The 22,210-nt window shown below is 39.0% G+C and overlaps 1 protein-coding gene and 1 long non-coding RNA gene across 3 annotated transcripts; one reads left to right on the forward strand and one right to left on the reverse strand.

Annotated features, from left to right (window-relative positions):
* The first annotated feature begins 11,246 nt into the window (after window positions 1–11,246).
* LOC139971150 (uncharacterized) lies at window positions 11,247–13,342 on the forward strand. Its single transcript, XM_071977372.1, has 2 exons — window positions 11,247–12,293; window positions 12,939–13,342. Exons 1-2 carry the CDS (start codon window positions 11,354–11,356, stop codon window positions 13,214–13,216), a joined length of 1,218 nt encoding a protein of 405 aa, XP_071833473.1. The 5' UTR covers window positions 11,247–11,353; the 3' UTR covers window positions 13,217–13,342.
* A 3,779-nt stretch (window positions 13,343–17,121) lies between these two features.
* Window positions 17,122–21,784, reverse strand: LOC139970850 (uncharacterized). Of its 2 annotated transcripts, XR_011794235.1 has the most exons (4): window positions 21,117–21,784; window positions 20,565–20,722; window positions 19,359–19,474; window positions 17,122–18,705 (listed from the first exon to the last, which is right to left on the reverse strand). It is a non-coding gene; the product is annotated as an uncharacterized lncRNA (long non-coding RNA). The 2 variants fall into 2 exon arrangements; XR_011794234.1 differs by lacking the exon at window positions 21,117–21,784 and having other exon boundaries at window positions 20,565–21,082.
* Window positions 21,785–22,210: the final 426 nt, after the last annotated feature.

The raw sequence follows: 22,210 nt of genomic DNA on the forward strand, positions 1-22,210 counted from the left end.
TGTTTAAAAATGCATTTTTTCTGGGCCTGGAATGCATTTTTCCTAGACCTGCAAGTATTGCTAGGCATAGGCCTACTTGGAAATTCTTACTTTCAAATTATATATTTCCCAATTAAATTTTAATTTGGAAGCGATGAGTTGTCAGATACAAACTGGTTGATTCTGCATAGGGTCAGGAGAATTATGGGTTTTCTTTGTCAGAGATAGCTGCAAATGGCACCGTTTTTTTGGTCAAATCCAAGTTAGTTATAACTTTTCCTCCACCAAATTTCAACTCAGTCATCAATTATGTACCACCAGTCCTTTTTACCACTAGTCTTCCCCCTGGAACCAACCCGCCCATATAGTCCTGCGGGACTAGGTGGGCATAGGCAAAAATCTGATTTGATCTGTGCTACTGCCTTTCATTTTTGTTACATCGAAATGAAAAATCGTAAGTGTATATATAGTCTTGGAAATTACCAAAGTGGGCTACTATTGAACTCCAGTCCTCGTTCAGTGCATTGCTCAATAGCTTCCTCGTGATTCTGTAATCAAAGTCTTTATTCTTGAGACTTAAAAACGCATTATGAATATAACAAACGGAACTCTAAGAAAAAATAATAGAGCCAACCGAATGAAAGAAACCTAGCTCTTGGATTCCAGTCCTTATTCTGCTCAAGAGTCAGTGGCTCCCTTGAGCCTGTACATCAGAGACTAGTTTTTGTACGTTTGGCTTCACCTTTGTTACGGCCATCCGTAAGTCATTATGAATTGTGAGTTTGTTCCGGAACTTAGTTTTTATGTGCACAACGGCACTGAAAGTAGACTCTGGCAAGTATGTAGTTGCGAAAGGGATTATTGCTTTCTCCAAAGCGAATTTGGGGCTATCAATGCTCCTTCAGCAATCCAGAATTTAGCATAGCCATTGCCTTTCAAAATATCTTCTTTTGTTGATCGAGGATTGAATTTCGATGAGTTCCTCCGCATCAGGAACATCTTCAAGTTTGGCACTAAACGGGTCGAGCACAAAACTATATTCATCTGCATCGGCAATATCTTCAAATCGTTCAAACATCTCAATTCGAAGAGCATTCAAGTGTGTCAATATAACAGTCTTCATTTCTGGTGTTAGTGATCTGTCTATGAAAAGTTCCGAAAACTCCTGGAACATACTGTAGTCATCCCTTTGTATCTTGTGTCACTCCAGAGTGAGAGTTTCCGGGTAAAAGCATGGACGGCCTGTTTACTTGTTATGATGTTCGCAGATTCTCCCTGCAGCTTCATGTTCAGATTGTTATACTGGTCAAATATGTCGACAAGGTAAGCTAACTTGGTTTGAAAGTCGGCATTCAAAAATGCCTCGGCGTGATCAATCTTGATAACTTCTCTGAGCATTTCAAGAACGCTGACCCACAGCTCGAATAACCACACAAGCGTTCTTCCCCTTGAGAGCCACCTCACTTCTGTATGAGAAACTATATTACTTGTTTTCATCGGGGAACTCACGATGCAACATCGACTACTGACGATACGGTCTGATCATCAGGGTTCGACATATTGACGCCTAGCCTAGATTTCTAAAGGCATGCATACTTCTTCCTTCGACTATATCTCTCATTCCATTTTCACGAACCTCTTTGGCTTTCGCGGACCCTTATTTTTTTCACGGACCCTTATTTTTTTCACGGACCCCCTGCGGACCCCTTTGCCCTCACGGACCCCCAAATAAATTTCACGGACCCCCTAGGGGTCCGCGGACCCCAGGTTGAGTAACCTGGACCTATGCAGTCAGGCTGGCGGATGATTGTGTGTGTGTGTGTTAGTATGTGTGTATGTGCGTGTGTATGCGTGTGTGTGTGTGTGTGTGTGTGACGCCTGGCTTGTAAACACGGTATCTCAAGTAGGGAAGCTTGGACCAATCTAATATTTAGTGTATATGAGTGCCACATTGAGTAGATGTGCCCTATTTTTTTGGTGCCTGTGAAGGTCACCAAAGGTCAGTTAGAGGCCAGAAACCAAAATATTAAAACAAGCAATAACTCCCATTGACAGGGTCAGACATGGTTGATCTTTTGGGATAGTTGTGAATGGGGTAAGGGGTCATTTCAAAACATAACGGTCATGTGATCCAAGGTCAACAAAGGTCAATCAGGGGTCAAAAACTAGTATTTTGCAATAACTTGAGAACCAAATGTCCGTCAAGGTTGGGAGTTACGCTATTGTAATTCAGAAGTCGACCCGCATCTAGGTGACCTCAGGTTGACCTCTGGTGACCTTTATCAGTTTTTTGGGTTATTTGAATTTTCGTGGCCAAAATCGGAAATCGGATCTTGCAACAGCTACTTCTGGTTATACTACAAGCAGCACAACTGTTGTCTAGTGCATTGAAGTCATCGAAACCTCAATGCATTTTGCATTCTGGTTAAACGAATATACAAGTCCCATGGAATTGTCGTGAATTTCATATTTTTTTTGGTCATAATACGTTAATTACAGAGCAAAAGCTAGATAAGGTAGAAATTAGATAGATTTATTCGACAATGAGTTTACCAGTAGAAAGTCCTAGTATGTCATAATTGAATCCTCCACGCTACTAGGTTTTATTCTCGGCTATGTCTGCTGTATCCGCATTATCTGCTTTGTGTATTGTCATGAATACCACACATTTCGATTGTTTTTAATGCAAGGAGAGCTCGTGGCATTGTTTATGACGTTACCGTACCTGTTTGTATCACACTGTCTTTCAAACGCCTGCCTCAGTAAATCAGCATTTAAGAAATGTGAAGTTGTCCTAACAGGAGTATAGCTGTTTCGACACTTAACGGTTTATAATATAAAGGCTAAGTAATGACACAACATTCCCGAAGAACAAATATTATCAAGCTGAACAATTCTATATATCGCCTACCATAATCGCTGGGCCGGTTATTCACCTTCTACAGGACCGACGGAGAAGGGGTAGCTGAGTGTGGATTTATCCGTCACTTTTTGTTTTGCCATGTCTAAACATGTATAATAATAACCCAGGCTGCTGTAATCATTGAAATTTCGAGTCAACGTAACAAGTATGACTGCATAGCACATTGGTATACCGACGTAAAAGCAATGCCCGGTTCCTTTTTTACGAGGAAATTGACAGCTAGCTAACCGTCATATTATCATTTTGTGTTTTGCCATAGGCCTACCCGTCTGTGGAAATGTTGGCATTTTCATTAAAACTTCTATAAAAGGTCGAAAGTTTGAGGAAAACACCGCAATCATTCAATATTTTATTTCGACCATTCGTTATACCCTCATAAACTCTCCTACTTTATTGAGTACCACCTATTTATATCATCATCCCGAGGTTTCAAGAAAGTTGATATTTTGAGATTAAAATAGTCTGTTGAACTTTTAAAACGTTACAATTTCAAGGAATAAATCGAAATATTTGGGAGATATCAGAATTGAAATTTGTGTCATGAGTGTGTTATTTTGTCAGGTCATGATGACAAAGTTTTGCCAGGTGCAAACATGGCTATTCCTTTAGCTATTTTTCTACTTTTTTTCTTTCATTTTTCCTTTTTTTTTTTTTTTAGGTACTGCAATAAATAATAAGTCTATAAAAATCAATGCAAATGAGAATCGGTCTGTAATATTTTGATTTGTTCAAGCCATCACCTTTGTCTGTCAAAGAACTTTTAAGTTGCTATTTCCCTGCAGGGTGGAATTAACATGTTCTTACCTTTTGGAGGTATGTCGTTCATCTCTATCACATAGACACCTGTTAATGGTTGGGTGTGCTTCTGCTACCTAACTAAGACTCTTCTAAGAAGATAATGGTACCGCTTGGAACCACATCGTGACCGGGTTTGCGTTACTTTACCAAACAAACGTAATACAAAAACATAACTGGATCTATCCACTAACAAGTAACGAATTGTCAACGAATTTAATTTATAGTCTTTTATTTTTCTCATTTGGAACCCATGAAAGGGGCTTTCTTATATAATCGTCCCTGGTCTTACCGACGGGATACCATTACACGGTGCTTTTGCAGGGACCTTATGTTTCCTCGAAGTGGTCGAATTTGTTTTCCCAGATTGCGAAAAAAAAATGCTAGCAAAGTTTATTTTACAGCAAATGATAATAATAGATGCAAATGAGCCTCATATACGTACCTCAAGTAAGAGGATATTAATGTCCATGTGCTTAATGTCTTTTCGTCGTTATTTAGTCATCAATTGAATGCTTGATACGTGTTACCGAAAGCCGATTAAAACACTAAACGTTCACTGTGCATTCTGGACTGTTCACATAGCGTAAACATCTTGTCGCACAGGTTTCAGTATTATGAAGGAAAATGCACCACTTGAATGGCATTAACATTTATCTATTGTTATAAACTTGTTTCGAATAAAGAAGATGTGGTTCGTCAATGAGTATCGATAAAGTCAATTAGTGTGTTAACACACTAATTACGTGTTGGACATAACGGGGACTACTTGGTATTCCAGTCATAGCAGTTTTCTTCATCTATTCATTGTTCATCAGAATGTAGTCCATTGACTTGTAAAACAAATAGAATAAAGAACAAGGAATCGGATAATATTCTTCCGAGATCACACTAGTTTTATCCTGAATCGTGTACAACTAACAGATCGACCGAAGAGTTGAAGGCATCATCGAAGATCATGTGTAGTGTCTGTTCCCTTTCGAGGAGAATTGTGATACACACCTGGCGATGATCACACAGTCACAGTCTCGATGCAAGGGGACTGTGGTTGAGAGCGGATCAGACGTTCGGTAGTTTAGTTTTCGTGCCTAGGTTCTTTCCTGGGTGACTTTTCTTAACAGTATCCCCAGTATTCAATCATTGGAAAATGATCGACAGATATATTTTGCTGACACTTTATAACTCAATTAAATAATTAAATAATGAATAAGGCAGAATTTTAGTTTTGATATGTTATAATACCAAAAAAAAAAAGACAACTTTGAGTCCAATAATGTTTCTGTAGCTATTCCAGTATTTTTCAAGATATGTTTCGTTAAAGATACTTATTTCTGGAATATTCGTTTTAGGCTAAACTTAATGGTGACGTCGGCTACTCGTGGTAGTTATTATAGTTAATGTTAATCCATTGGTTTTGAGGTCAACCATAATACGTTCGTTAAACTTCATATTAGCAACAGAGGACCCTTGGGTGGCATTCAACACCATTTGTCCTTAATAAATTTGTAATAATTATAAACATGTCATTTGAGAACATATAATCTTAATTTTTGTCATTGAGCTTTGTAGTGCAACTGAGGAACTAGGTCCAGTCACTTTAACTAGTGAAACTCAACTGTTTAAAGGCTCATTCCAAAAACAAACAAAAAATAACTTGAGTAATTGTGTTATAGGAATACACCCCTAGCTAAACTGAGAGCTGTGGTTTCTAGCTTGGTCCACGGCATATCAAAGTTAATTTTGTTCCTGAAGTTATCAAAACACAATACGGGGTATTTTTTGGGTGAATCCCAAACAAATTTCTTAAGAATCACTGTTTCCGAAATTACCTACTATCCGGTATGAGAATTTGCTACAACACATGTGGCTTAGCAGGGGCGGATCCAGGGGGGGCCGGGGGGCCCGGGCCCCCCTTTTGAAAATCCTGATTTTTTTTACCGCGTTCGAGGGAAAGGGCCCCATGCGTGATCAGTGGCGTAGCTACGGGGGGCCTGGGGGCCGAGGCCCCCATGAAATAGGCTGGCCCCCCACTGGCCCCCCACTGGGAATGGGGTAAAAAAAATGTTGTAAAAAAATAAATAAATAAAAATAAGTGCGATTCACTTATATTTTTTGTTCAATGATCTGGGAAATAGAGTTACACAATTATCTCGTCTGCATCTGGCAGAAGAAGAAAATACAATATCTGTAGTAATCATGAGAATGGTCACACAGCATGGCATGACAATGGTCGATGCGACGATTGCGACCATATACCACGAACCTTGTTGTGCTGCGCGATATCGATATCTGCTGAAATGAATATATGCAGGCGCGGATCCAGTGGGGGGGGGGTCCAGGGGGTCCGGACCCCCTGCTCTTGGCCCCAAAAAAAAGAGAGAAAAAAAGAGAGAGAAAAAATAATTAAATTAACCCCCAATTTTAAACATGTAGGACGTCAGAAAAGCGGTTATCCTCACAAGTCATCCAGGTGTGTCTTTTCCGTCAAATGAACTATAGTGTGCACGCGTGCTACACGTGCCAAAAATGCCTAACGATCTCAGTTTTCAGACCGAAAAGTTTCAAAATTGAGGTGGTGTTCGATTTTTTTGGGCGGTGAGGTTACAGAGCGGTAGGCTGCTAGGATGCGCTAACGAATTTTTCATGAGCAAACCCCTCACCCTTCCAGAATCCTGGATCCGGCCCTGCATCAAACAGTGGTGACGGAACGGGAGGGGATTGGGGGCTAAAGGCATTATGATTTTTGTATCATCTCAACTCATCTGATATGTAATACCATATTTCATAGATTGTTTTTTTCTCATCAATTGCGAAATTGCAGACATGAAATCCATATTTTCAGGCTAGGTACATGCTGCTTAGAATACTCGGGAAGTGCCGTTTCCGGCCATCTGGGGGGTTTGTAAAGCCAAAAATTTTCTTGTACGCTCCGCGCCAACCGATGATGGCGCTCCGCTTAGATAGTCTTACGTTCAGGCGCGGCTGGACCAGTCAGACCCCCCTGTCACGAAACCTGCATCCGCCCCTGATATGTCATGGAATATTCCACAAAACAACTTTTTTATGCCCACGAAACTGTCGAAACATGATTTTCACTACTGGTAGAGATATAAAATATTGGGAATTCTGAAATTCCTGCAAACATGGGGCTGTGCCTGTTCAATACTCACTACTGTATCGCCTTAAAAAAATGATGAGTGGAAATAGTTTCTCCAGGACCGTATCGTATCGTGGGTATCGAGTGCGTCTGATATACAAACGTACGTAGTACGTACGTACGTACGTACGTCTATGATGATATGCACTGTACTGTACTGATAAAACATAGGTGAATTTCACTCCATGGGAGTGATCACTGAGCACATTCCGGTATAAGAGTGAATTTCCACTCCATTGGAGTAATCTTAACTCCTAATAGAGTTATATTCACTCATATTAGGAGTGAGGGTTAACTCCAATAGAGTTAAATTTCACTCTTAATTTGAAGTGCGCCGAGTGATCACTCCAATGGAATGAAATCCACTCATTTGTTTTTAGAGTGTTGCTAGATATATGAAGAAGAAATTTACATACCAATACATGTTATCGGTCATCGATTGGCACAAAAACCCAGATTCTGATGACAGCTGCCTCAAGAAACCCAATAAATGGCATAATTAGCACCGCGCCACCAATGTGGACCATTACCGAAACATCGATGCGTGTTAGTCTTCCATCCCCTTCCTCTAATGCTATTTAAGTCCACATGTGGGCATATCCTGCAAACCTACCGGTAGCCCACAGGAATTTGAGTTGGGAGAAAGGCCTTGACAGCTTGAAACGACAAATGATGCCAATTTCCCTCAAGTTAAAAGTCTGGCTGAGTTGGCAAGGCCATTCAGCATGAAAGAGAAAAAACTTTTTTTGCATTTCTGTCACCAAAGTTGCACATCTTTTTGGTTGCTATTTTGCCTCACAGGTGCCATCTCCTGCGATCTGGGGGGTGCTGATATCTCAAATTTTCTCTGTACGCTCCGCGCCAACCAAGGTGGCGCTCCGCTTAGATAGTAACCTCCGGTCCCCCTCAAGAAAGAACAGCCCCCCATGCCCCCCACTCAAAAAATCCTAGCTACGCCACTGTGCGTGTAATTTTTTGTAAAATAAATTTGCAAAAAGACTACACCATCATTCTGATAAAGTGAAGGTGAGAGGGGTACTCTGACTGCATCAAAGGTCTCCATCTGGAAGGGGGCATCCAAGATGAAATGGCCTGGAGTAGCCTGGTAAAAAGTAGTTTGCATCACCACCTACTCCCCAAAGACGTAAATCCTAGCTTATTGCTCGAAATTGCAAATATATGCCCGGCAAACCATGAAAACATGATTTATTGGAAATAAATTTTACTCCAAACTTTCACAAAAAGTAGCACCAGATTGCACCGAGGACCTCCATATTTTGTGAAATTTTCCAAAGGGGAGGGGGCCACCCACTCCCCTTAGACCCCTCCCCCAGGACGACGATTAGGCATTTCCCATCTGGGCCCCCCCCCCCCTTCGGCGAAATCCTGGATCCGCCATTGCTTAGAATGGGACCATATTGACACTTTTGTTTGCTTGCAAAAGTGATATAGATTGAATTCTATGTATATTAAATTTTATCTCATGGTCTTGTTGGCTTGTATGTCTCTGGCACTGCAACGAATATAATGCTTGTTTTGGTGTAGGTAGTATAAATCTTTGCCAACACATTTATGTCAAACAATGAGTTTTATTAAGTTTCTGCAAACCCTTGTGAACCAAATGGCTGTTTGAATGTTTTGCTTGGCTTATCACAAATAACCGATTACAATAAAATTCGTTCCACCTTCACAGTGACAAGAAGAAAAAAAACGGCTTTCAAGGAATTTGATGGCGCTGGTTTGAAACAGGGTGTTTTTTAATATAATATAATATAATTATATGGCTCTTAAAGGCATCCGTAGATTCACTTTTAGGAGAATAGCGCCTCATCAGGCCACGTATTCAGTGGACGGTGGCTGCAAGCATGCCGGTCGCAGAGATGTCACCACCTCTGGCCAAAGGCAAGGATTCACGCACGCCACCTATTACGCTTCTGGTCGATTTGACCGACCCTCTGCGCATCCTCCCGGGTTCTTTTGCGACAACAAGGGAGACATGGTACGGGATCCTAGGCCACAAAAAAGCACCATGCCACAACCTCAGGTATTATCGCCAGAGGCCTGTCTTGAACCCTAGCCACGATTTACACGACCGACAAGGAATGAGTCTTTCGTCACCCTCTATAACATCGGCCACCACATCAGCTAGTAAATTCTATGGTTGAATTAATATATAAAGACTTTCAGCGTGGATTGCTGAAAGAGAAAAAGAATTTTAAATGTGTACAATCATTGATGGATTCGAACTCAGTTCATCAGGTTACCAGTCCACTGCTCTACCCACTGAACCATTCGACGAGTTAACTTTCCACGAGCTTAAATTGGTATTGTTGGTTGGATACAATCAATTGGTAACAGTGAACGACACTGCCTTCAACGAAATCTCTATTCATCCTGTTTTACTCTCATTAGAACAACGGATCTGAATATCTTTATTTACAAGAAGCTCACGCTTGTGTTTGTTTACATTGCAGCAAGCAGTAAGAATGTCGCTTCCTTCCAAGACGTAAATGTACAATAGGCTTATGCCCCGATACTATCGATGACTTCGAAGCAAGCAGTAAAAGAAAAACGGATTCCGTGTAATCTTCTTATTCACAAACTGAGCTTGCTTACGATTATGCTCGCAAGCGTGTTCTTGCTGTAAGTTGTCTCCTTTTACAACTATATTCTATGCAGACGATCATGAACTGGGATTAAGTCTGAAATTTCAACAAACAGTACCTATTCACATATCAAGACCTTTTTGAATGAGGAAAGGACAATACTTATTAAGTCAAACACGTTAACTACATGTGACTAAACTTATATTGGGATCTGAATGGCTGGAAATAGCACAGTTATTCGAAACCCAAAACATAATTCATAGGGTTTTGAGTTTATCCAAGTCGTTTTGGGAAACACGGGGATCGGGAATTCGTCAACTACAAGACTTTGTTTAGTCCGCAAATGACTAGATGTGTTTATTGATCCTCTGAAACTGCGGTATTTGCGTGTATAGCCCCCCCCCCCCCGAATGACTGTGTTCCCACACATACGAAGTGTGTATTTAGTTTAATACAAATATTAGAATCATCTTTATAAATATCAAATTTTGATCTATTATCAGCCAACGTTGCATTTTGAAAGACTGAATGGTAATGAGGGAAGGGACGGTGACGATGACGGGGTTTGGATGTTTTTATAGCTTTATATGTGCAATACAAGTCAACCGACTCTGACATGGTCGACTCTTTATAAAGCATTAGTTCAGGTTTAAGCATGAAAGGTATAAACGTAGCTAGGTAAATTGGGTAACCGTATGTAACCATGGTATCGTCCTGTATTAGGAACTGGTATTAACTTTGGGTAACTCGCAAATGTATGTATGCGTGTATGTAAGTGTGTGTGTGTGTACGTACCTAGTAATTATCACGTACGTACGTGATAACTATTACGTACGTACCTAGTATTATTACGTACGTACGTAATAAAAATTTTCAACCATGTCCTCTCTAGATCTTCGTTCTTATTACTTTGAAAGTCGGTTAAAAAGTTGAAGATATTTTAGGAAGAAGGGAGGGTATGGGAGGGTGTGGAGGCGGGAAAGGTGAGGGGATGGGATGGGAGAGAGCGAAGCTAGGAGAGAAAATTAAGGGGGTTGTGAGTAGCGTTTTCTACTATCTACGCTCCTCTTTCTTTGCCATACAAAATGTATTATATACTCCCAATACGGCCACAACAAAATTACAGTATGGCTTGACTTTCAGTATGAAGTGTGAGTATCTATAGCGCCTTCAGCGCTGTTAAATACCTCCGAAGATTCATCAATCTAACGCCTTCGGCCCTATACAAAATCTTTGTGTGAAACTGCTGTGCCAAATTTCTAATAAGTTGAAGATAAAAAAAAATGTATTCGTAGGACAGACAAGGAACTTTAACGGTAGGTAAAATAAGAAATCGGGCACTAGTTATGTCTGGCGCAAGGTACTTTTGATGTTTTGGTTGAGGTTGAAGAGGTGATGTACGCTCCCATTTGTGTACCATTGACCCACACCCGAGGGCGCCCTGGGCCAGGAGGATTGATCTCATTCTTACCACACTGAATGGAAAACAAAATCAACATTAAATGTCCATCCTTCCCCATCCCACACTTTTGAACACGCCACTGACCTTATATGTTATGCAGAAGAAGAAAATTCCTGATTCAGCAAAAACTGTTTGTAACAAACCAATTTGTGTAGGACAAAGGCGCTTATTGTAACGCACGGATCTCTCTTATACATCTTCGTTCGCGCGCAGAGGCGATGTCACAAGCCCTTTGTTGTATCCGCGTTGTACAATATCTTAAAACTTAGATTGGACGCGCGACCAAAACATGAAAGAATGCACGCATAAAATGAGCGCTTGATACGGTTTGGCTGTATATGAATATTCCGTCGCGTTCATGACTTTGCGTGATTTGCTAAATATCGTACGTGTTCACGTATTAAGTATATACAGAGGATACATCATTGACAATGGATTCCACAGTTCAGATCAATTTAAATCGCTGTTCTTCTGAGCAACTTCACAGCTTCATTCCACAATTGTCTTTCGATATAGCCCACAAAATAGTTTCTCACAGGAGAAGGAAAGGTCCTTTTGAAAATATCGAAGATCTTTTAGACATTCGTGGCATCAACAGAGAACTTTATAACAGTTTAAAGAAGAGAGTGTTTGTTGGTGATATAACATACGTAGTGGATACTGCCAACGAAACCACCGGGAAACGCAAACGGAGGAAGGGAAGAAGGCAAACCATTGCATGTAATCATCCAAAGATAATATCGCATCAGACGGTGAGAGAGGATGTCTTGTACAAGCATCCGTTAAATTTCCAAGAGAAGAGAACGGGAGCCGAAAGATATGGACTAGGCCTGACACAGGAGTTTATTGGGAATGATCAAGAGGGGCTATTAATATTTCTAAAAGGTGACTTAAAGGAATATTCAAGAGAACTAGATGGAATTCAAATCACAGTTTCACCTAAACAAAAGAGCAATATCTCTAGGAGTGATTACCAATCTGTTAAGAACGATTCTTCTGTTACATGTGATGGAGTTAGGCCTTCATCTCCAATGATGTATAAATTGAATCAACAAAGTATGGTGGATTCCGATATACGAAACTGTGCGAACGATGAAGATTACTTTACGCCAAAGAAAACGACAACAATCATCGGTAATCCAAGATTTTCGAGCAGCGCAAATTTTTCAATTCTTGAAACAAACAATCACAAAGAAACGCAAACTGATTTACAGCCAAGCATTATCCACGAGAGTAGAAGTCAGGTAAATGAAGGTGAACTTGTTTACCAAGAGGCAAGCAAAGATGCAAAGGTTAGACAGTGGCTGAGAGAAACTGACGGCAGTTCCCCTGGACATCTGGACTTTGCAGAAGGCCGAGATGATGATGAGGGTATGTATCGAACACAAAACGATGTCTTGTGGTATAGAATATAAGTCTTCTTAGGTTATTACAAGAAACAAACAAAACAAAGATTGCTAGTATGTTCCTATCATAATTGTGGGTTTTAAGAAACCGGGCCTCCCGCTTTATATGCGGACACCCTAACCACTAGGCTGTGGACGATGATTGTATGTCCAGAGGTTTTAAACTCGAAAAGGAAGGTCGTAATTCCACTGTAGGCGTTTGTCACCTGTATCGAACAATACTAGTTCTGTTTTGGTGACATATATGTTTGCCTTACTCTAGAGATCAATCATGATGCTAACCAACTCGAAATCATTTGTGATTCCCAAAGCCAGATCTCGAAAGAGATACTTTGAACATACTTTATGTTAATGAAATGGAGGTACACGACAAAGGCAAATGAATATATATATAATTGAAATCGTAATGAGTTGGAAAATCAAGAACAGTGAAAAGATACGCCTCCTCTGAAAGTCAAGAAAATTCTCGACTAAGTCACCGACGTTTGATATGAACGTGGATGAAGCAAGTTTTGTGTCATTGACTGCAATTTCTCTGTAATTGGTCCGCAATCTGGTTGTAAACTCAAGTTATTGTTGTTTTTGTTTATACGGTGGTAAATTCCAACAGACTCTTCACGAGTCAAGAGACCGAAGACGTCTACACCGGATGACTTCCGAACACCGATTGCTAATCTTCGTGACTACCAGACACGACCAACGGGGAAAGTTGAGATCGACTACAAACAACGTAAACACGAGAACCGCCCGGTACCGCGGTGTTTACGGCATGGGGCCATAAGACGATGTGATTGTGATGGAAAACGCCATCGTAGACACCGTGATGACGTGTATCACGGACACCCCACGAATGGCGAAGATGGGGTTTTGCAGTGCATTATTTTGTAGACATTGATTCTTTTCTATTGGTATGGTGCAGTTTAAATTAAACCGCATGCTCTTCATTTAAAAAATCACGTCGGCCAATTCTACATTCTTTGCGGAAGTAATTAGAGAATATTTCCGTCAGGAACAGTTGGGAGCTTTTCCAATATTACCCAGAAGAAATTTTTGTTATGAAGGCTAATAGTCAATGTGAACCCCCCCCCCCCTCCCCTCCAAAAAAGAGGGTTATGCAAACCCCGGCTACAGTCTTTATAACATATAATATATTTGTGGTACAGCTGTATTGTGTTTAGGGGGTAAACTTATAGTCACGAGTAGGGTATTGAGTTCTACCTGGGAAACCTGCTCGAAATATAAACATTCGTTATGACAATAAATGCGGCCTTGAACCAACCAAGCATATGTCTATCCTATCCTGGGTATTGCATCCACCATTACATCCTACCATTGTAATCGTGGTCCATGCATTGGCTTAATTTCATTTCCCGTGCACGTTTCGAGTATCAATGTGTATAGGTCTGACGGTCGAACAACGAACGATGATGTTTACGGATATTGGGAATGCATCTTTCATTTACGTTAATTACGCGAAAACGTTTTGTTACTCAGTTTACAACCCATTGACCAGTAAAGCATGAACATATAAAGGGTGTCCTAGGGATATAGGAATCATCGTTTTGTTAACTGAGTCCGTTCAGATTTGGTGTGGTGGGATTACATAGAACTCCTATCTATTCAAATGTTCTATTCAAATAGTTCTTCCTCTAATCCCATTTGCACAAACTGTGCATCTCGACCTTATCTCAGATACGTTATTGTCTATATAAGTATTTTTTACCTAAACTAAAAAAAAAAAAAAAAATAAAAAAAAAATGGTATGTAAGCTTGAATTAATGTTACAGTTTAACGAAAATTTTGACTACACTATTTGTGTACTGAAATTAGTCAATATGGTTTCTGCTTTCCGTAGAACTAATATTCATTGTGACTATAGGAACAGCAACACTGTTCAATATATACGATTAAAATAATGAAAAGGTCAAGTGATCCAAGAGAATTTATACTCTCATTTAATAGACTTTTCACTGTGTTTTATAGTTTTCGTATCACTATTTATATATATATATATAGATATATATATAGATATATATATATAAAATGTTGAATATATATATATATATATATATATATATTCACTATTTCCACTACTATTTGAACAATTTACAGTGTTAACTGCTAGTATAGGTATCATATTTTAAACATGCGAACAGTATTAATCATAATTGCAGCACTCCACCGAAATCTCTTGAATCTGTTGAATCAACAAAGGATAAGATCCCCTTTTGAAAAAGACTTGTAAAGTTCTCCATGACTCTCCACATGTCTATTGTCCGTATCATAACAAGCATAATAATTGTGAACTACGTTTTCAACATGAATCAAAACTAGTTAAGAATAGCAACAGTTACCATAATGCAATAACTGACGGTAGTGCTCAGAAGCAATTATTGTTACTATCATGTTGTATGACTAAGGCATATGTTATACCTAACAAATATTACACCTTCTATGTTCAAATAAATTATAAAGCTAGTTCATGTAAACTGTTCAATCATTCTCTAGACTTATACTCTATTGCATGGATTTTCCAATGATACATCGTTATCATGTTAACCATTTATTAGGTATTTTTCTCCAGACTGTACATAAGTAACTATCAAGTATAAACCAATGAATTTCCAGTGACCCATGTCATATACTGCAGTCCACCTACTGGGAGCGTCGACAGACACTTATCCAGTGTGGGGCATCTCTCATTCCCACTTGACCCAAGGAAACCCTTTAATATCCTAATATACCTCAAAGCCAGCTTCAGCATTTGAACCATTTCATCCAAGTGAGATTACCCCTATGTATAAGAGAGATGCAGTGCTGCCGGAGCCCACCGGAGGGCCGCTCCGGCACCTCTGGTGGCGGGAGGAAAATATCACTAATAACATTACGATATCATATTTACGGTTCAATGATGTTAACTCACTGGTTCACAAAGCGTGCAACGCACTTTCCTACTGTGCATAGACAAGACATTATTGGTTCATTGTGTCGGTGCCTGCTTTGGAACACTGGGGGCCCTGAAGTATGCTCTGACCCAGTCGCATTAGCATCGCTGTGTTGGCTGGTGGTCCGTAGATAACTCGATCATACAAAAGTGAATTTTCCTCACTGACAAACCTAATCATGGCTTCTAAGCAACTTCTTTCATCGTAAACAAGTTGAGGAGTGTAACAAGAAATAACGAACAAGAGACTGATAACAGTGGAAAGTGACAAAAGCTGTGTGGTACGCCAGCTGCTCCTTAGTTCAAATTTTCGAACTGGATCCAAATGCAGTTCAGAAAGTATATACGGTGCTTCTGAGTCAGACTTGTAATCCATGTTCAGGTGTTTGGACTGAAGAAGTCTGGAAGAAAAAGAAAGAAACTTATCCTTGGTTAGACTTAGACGTATCATTGTGTGTGCAAACCTAAGTAATCTGTAACTTTTCACTTCCAAGGGTTTGAGACTGCCAAATGAATGACATATGTACCAAATAACCTATTATGGAGCCGCTCGAAGTACACGCTTAAAGTCTCTCAGGAAGAAAAGGTGGATCACATTCATTTCAAGAGTTCACACTGCTGATGTAGGCCTACGTGTTCAAAATGTAGCTAGTGAAGATGCTCTTGGAAAACTTCCAAAAGAAAATGGTATTGACATTGGAATTGGACTGCATTCCCGCACTATAGTGCTACATATTATATAGTATATCATATATTCATTATTATGAAAAAGACAATTCGTCAGCATGTCAAGCAGATAAATGGCAAACATTTCTCAATTCATTTATGAACCAGGAAGTCTGAGCATTAAGACAGCCCTAATAGTTTACTTGAAATGTGAGAGTGATAAAGAAGGTGATCCCTGAATTCTTGTTTTTAGATCTACTTGAGCTGCAATCGATTTTGAAAGATTGTATGCTTCGTTTCGGAAGTTATGAGCTAGTTTGTTGATACTGATAACACTTTGAGTCTTGCTTAATATCAGCTCTATACTTTCAGAGGGAGTGATCACTAACAGCAAAACTCTGACAATCATTATATCGCCAACCACTTTAATTATGCGGTCAACTTGTTTGTGGTGCACGTCTGATAAAATATTAATCTCGACATCTGGTAGTTAATTCAATTAATTTTACAAGTCAATGGGCTTAATTTGTGATAAACAATGAAGAACTACCATTCTTTGAATGCCAATACAGTACCGCGATGTATCCAGCACATAACTCAATCGGCTGTAACGATCTTTGACGAAACAGACACTTTCGCTATGAGTAGTCGATAACGCCAAAGCTTGTACGTTTTATTAGGCTTTTTGGCAAGTTACCCTGGTAAGTTTAGCATACTGAACCCCCACCAACCCCCCCCCCACCCCTTCCATCTGCTCGCTCGGAGTATTATCAACATTTAACCAAAGATTTTCTAAAAATGGTTTATATCACTTTCGATCCTTCCTATGTTCACACCATCTGTACTTTAAATTATGCTCTTTCATATAAAGGCAGAACAAACATGGTAACTGATAATATGCTTAAACAAGCATTACATTAGGTAATTTTACCTATTTTCTCCGACAATGGTTAACCATTTCGAGCGGATGTACACTTCAATAATTGTGGTGCGGTACCTAATACGTTACATCTTCGTTTTATGTTGGCGCTTGCTCTTTTTGTTATGAGCACTCGTTGGTTTCGGGTGAGCGTTCGTTTTGATTTCGGCGTGCGAATGTTCTTTTGCTTACACTCTTAAAATTGTTGGGCAAATTATTGCCCAACCTGGGCAATTATTTACACAACCGTTGGGTCCGTATGCCTCCTGGTTGATATTGGGCAAAAAAGTGCCCAACTAAGTTGGTTAATGATTTTGCCCAGCAAACGGTTAAATAAATACCCAACACCTTTGCCCAACACCTTTGCCCAACGCCTTTACCCAACAATGTTGGTCAGCGATTTGCCCAATGGTTGTGTAAAACCTTTTACCAATGGATTTTTCTTTACCCAATGATTCTTGCCCAACAGCTAGTTAAAAATAATAGTGGTTGGTTAACTAATACAATACCAACATTGGATTGTAACATTTTTCATACAACTGGGTTTATTTAATAGGTTATAAAGCTTAAACAGAGAATGATAAAGAACAAACAAGTAATACATGTTTTTCATACTTTTATTTTTTCTGGTCTTAGCCGACTTCAGATTGTTCCTCCAGTATGAATTCTCACAGCATTCAGTGCTTGACTTCTATTTACCTAGTTAAATGATCTGTGACTGCCATCCAAAGCAATAATTTCATAAACTCACAATGGGGATAAACACATATCAACAATATTAAAGCTGAAAATATTAGCTATCCATATTTTGCCATTGTTTACTATATTCAGTTCTTGAAATGTGTTGACCACAGAAGACCTCCTGTATGTTGACATCAACTACACAAGGTACAGGTGCAACACACAATCATGTACAGCTTAATGTTGGTCTCTTTCAAGCAACTCTGGTCTTAATAAGTGAATATAATATCACTGATAATTTCCAACATATAGTCAATTGAAGCTAACCAGTTTATGTTTTAAACAAGGACACACAAACCGAAAAATATTGATACACCATTGTATCTGCAATTGCTTTAACAAGGAGCCAAGGCATATTTTGCTAACATTTTGATTGTGCTTAGATGATTGATGAACTGTAAAATTTAAACATCTCTTCAAACAAAAGCCAAATGTTTACACATCCCACATTGATTCTACATACTAGAAATAAAAGCAGCTTCAAGATTACAATTATAAGTGATCATAGGGACACTGCTGGCACCTGATCTGTTAAACACACAAAATTAAATGTTTGTTTGATATACCAACCCTGCCTCAACCTTTCACAACTGTATACAATAACAAATCTACCCCCACCCCCCCCCCCCCAAAAAAAATACAGATTTTTTGTAGGTACAGTTTACAAACAGTTACTATTTCCCTTTAATATGTAAATATATATGAAACTAAAGCAACCTTAAAATGTAAACATGTCAGGTTAATACCGAGAAACCATTTGAAAAGTTTGTTGCAAGACACTTTGACCCTTAAACACTTCTGTTTGCTACGAAAGCTCCAAAGGCACTCAGTGAACGACTTTTGATAAAACCAAGTTCATATACCTCAGCATGGAAAAACTCCCAAACCCCCTTACATTGAGATTGGAAGTTAATGTCCAACACATAATGACTTTAAAACAAATAGTCTACTGCCGTTAGGAGTGAGGACTGCATTATTGGATGTCTCTCAATTATCACAAAAAATTGCTGAGGGGAACCTTTGCTCTCTTCTAAGCACAGAATGAATGGCTGTGGTCGCTCATCCTTCGATATAGTCTTGCAGTAGTCCTCTAACACTTGTCACCGACTGCAAATTAAAGAAAATAAACTCCTCGAGTTGCAAATAAAATGTAACAAAAACAGGTGGATAGACAGAGTTTTAAGACTTCTGCACAATGCTATGATACTGTGGACCAGTATAATTAAAAGAAAAAACAGGTCAGGAAAGTCAACATAGTTATCTTGACAAGGTTTTCAAAGTGTAACGCCCACCCCATTAATGTCAAATGACCTTTCCCTTGCACTATCAAGTACTGGATCACTTCATTATTATGACCAGGGTTTACATACCGACGATGAAATTTATTGAACCTTCCCCCATTTCATCACTAGTGTAATTAAAAAAAAATTGCCCTGGTGGCTTCTAATGACCTCTGACCTCTACTATAATCAATGGGATTCATGTACTCATGTTGGCAAACCTATATGCATCACATATGAGATTCATCTAACTTTCACTCTTTAAGTTAGCATATTTACAAGGTTTTAAGTGTTTGGCCCTTGTTAACCTCAAATGACCTTTGACCACTAGCACAATAAGTAGCATTCTTCTGCTCACTATAAACAACACCACACCAAGTTTATGAGGTTAAACAAACTTTCAGCTGAGCTGGTATGAACCAAAAGGTGTACCACCAAAAGAATACCAAAAAAATATATATAATTAATGATTTTGCTTACTGGCTGATCGTCTATGAATGCTTGAAGGCAACTAGTCACCGTAGTAGATCCGCTTTTCTTTGCCCATCCTCGAAAAAGCAATGACAACAGAAAGAAAGCTAAGTTCTTCTTTTCATCTGTAAAAGAGATTAAGGCAAGAAATGAGAATGCTTGCAGGTATAACCACAAAAACATTAATAAGGCACACTATAGTCTGACCATATAAAACTTCAAGGACTGAGGATAAAATTCAAGGGATCTACACCGCCCTAAATGTGCTCCACAACTTTATGCTCATACACATTAATAACAGCAACATGAAAGTTAATGTGGCATGTGTACTCATAGGGGACCTACACATTTGTATTAGAAGACTTAATTACCTACCCTACACACTAATTTCGAGCCAAATTTTATAAGATTTTGAAGGAAAAAAATGAAAAAGCCCATAGTATGTGCTAACCTTTCATTGACACAGTCGTACTAAAATCTGAATACAATTGTCCAAAGATTGTTGGAAAAATCAACTTCTAGACGTTTTAACATGTTTAATCTTCCTGCTCATAAAACATCTTGAGAAGAGTACACAACACAACAAGCTAATTTCTTTTCCTCAGCATTGGAAAAGTATACACATAAGGAATCCATCTCATTGGCCATTTTCAAGTTTGTGCTTATCGACAGTAGAATTAATCCAAATATTATATTCAATTGAGCATTAATGAGTAAACAAGGCTAATAATGAGGTTTTCAGTCATTACTCCTGCTGACAAAAAAACATTTCACTTGTTGAGAAATCAACAGGAATTATTCAAACCCTATGTGGAACCTACAAACAACACTGATACATGTCCAAGTGACTGTCATTGAGTTAATATTATAACAGGGCTGGGTTTCACTTCAACTACACACAAACCCGAACGCGACTACAAAAAAAAAATAGTAGCCAATTAATCATATTGAGTGCAATGTTTGGAGAAAGTTTGCAGAAAGGTTCAGAAGCCACCATTTGACATTAACCAGCTGATTTGGTCCTTTCAGATCAGTTGATTTTGATAGATTTTTAAAAAGTAACAAACCACCAAAAACATATTTTGAAGGTTAATCCAAATATTGACCCATCTTTACAGACATACTGGAAAGAGAAGCTATATTGTCATGGCATAAGCTCTGAATGAAGCTAGCTATGAATTCACAGGCCATGACTATACAATAAATTTGGCTTACCATCAGTCAGTGCATCCAACGTCTTCTCTAAATGCAAAAAGTTCAGCCAGTTTGGGATGATCGCCTGTATAGCACAAAATGTCCATTGTCAAATATCCCACTCTGTTGTATAATTTGTTGGCAGTTGGTTTTTGTAATAATTCGAAATCCTGTTCTACCTGTAGGAAAGAGAAAAATATGCAAACAGCATTATAGGCCTATAACATTACTAGCGCTGATGTTCTATGCTATACTAACATTATTATAGCCTAGAACTCATTAAATGCCAGGCCTAACTTAGGCTACTTTGAAGTTTGAAAAACCCTCGAAGTTCGGACACCCCTAACGAATGCATAATTTCACCATGGCACAAATACAATAGGATCAATTTGACGAAACCTATGAAGCGACTTTTTTTTCTAACGAGAATGTTTCTTCTGCCATCGATAGTATCATTTTAAAAGAAGTGTGAACAGATACAATTCTGGAGCATTTTAGTGCTAAAGTGTTCGAACTTCGAAGGGTCCATTATTATACTACTGTATGTTGACCTGTTGCATACGCATAGCTTACCGTAAGTTGACAAGGATCTGCATTACACAGGCGTTCGCAACGTTAATAAAATGTGAGTAACTTAGGCCTAGTTACACACTTGCGGGCGCGCCTGTGGCGCCTGTCAATCGCTTCACTACAAGCTAGCCTAACGTAATACAACTATGCTGGAAATACAATTAGTATTAGTAGCCTTTACGTATGCCTGGTATAGCCTACATGTAGCACCGAGAGAACGAACGATCATTCGATACCACTGATATGTAGAGATCGCAGTGTTCGATGCACACACCAAGCAGAGGATTGTTTTTCTTTACGCTCACCTTTAAATGTAGCACATAACTCTGGCATTTCCCACCTCTTGAGTACTGCGCTAACAAATTCGTCAGCCATTGTGTAAGTTATAACACGTTCACTATATACGATCTACTCATGATGCATGCACATCGCGCAAAGTACCAGTATAGTAATGGCGCAAAAATGCTGGTTTTTGCACAACATTGGGCAAATCAAGCTTGTTTGCCCAACAGAAAGTAACAATAAACTACATCTTAATTTTTGCACAACAAAGTTTACCCATATCAGTTGTGTAATTTCTTTTACTCAGTTGTTGGTTAATATTTACTCATATTGGGCAATGCTTTGTTTGCCCAACCAGTTTTGCCCAACAGTTTTTAGAGTGTACAGAACATCTTCGTTTGATGATGGCGCTTGATCTTTTTGTTCTGACAAGTGGATCAATTTTAACTTCCCGGTGCTCCTTATTTATCCTTCGGTTGTATGTGTTTGATATGTTTCGCTACATGATTGTCTTTTTTAATCAGTTCTATGTTACCAATGCTTTGCGATCGACCGTATCGTAGCATATGACCGTTTTCCTTGTGATTCCTTGGTGTACGTACACTGCTAAGTTTTCATATTCCTTCTATTCAATTTGTTGCAATTGATTCCTTTTTATCATTTTAAGATAAGTGTGCCTTTCACATTTTACATCATTTTTCTTTCATGGTTATTTGTTTCATCGTTGTATTTTTTCCCCCAAACGGCCGCCCATAGCACGTACACTGTTAAGTTTTCAGATACCTTCTATTCAATTTGTTGCAATTGATTCCTTT

This window comes from Apostichopus japonicus, chromosome 8, assembly GCF_037975245.1.
Source record: "Apostichopus japonicus isolate 1M-3 chromosome 8, ASM3797524v1, whole genome shotgun sequence".
NCBI lineage: Eukaryota > Metazoa > Echinodermata > Holothuroidea > Aspidochirotida > Stichopodidae > Apostichopus > Apostichopus japonicus.

Coding starts and splice junctions, on each gene's coding strand:
- LOC139971150 (XM_071977372.1), top strand. CDS start 11,354: ATGGATTCCACAGTTCAGATCAATTTAAATCGCTGTTCTTCTGAGCAA. Junction 12,294..12,938: donor AGGCCGAGATGATGATGAGG/GTATGTATCGAA, acceptor AAATTCCAACAG/ACTCTTCACGAGTCAAGAGA.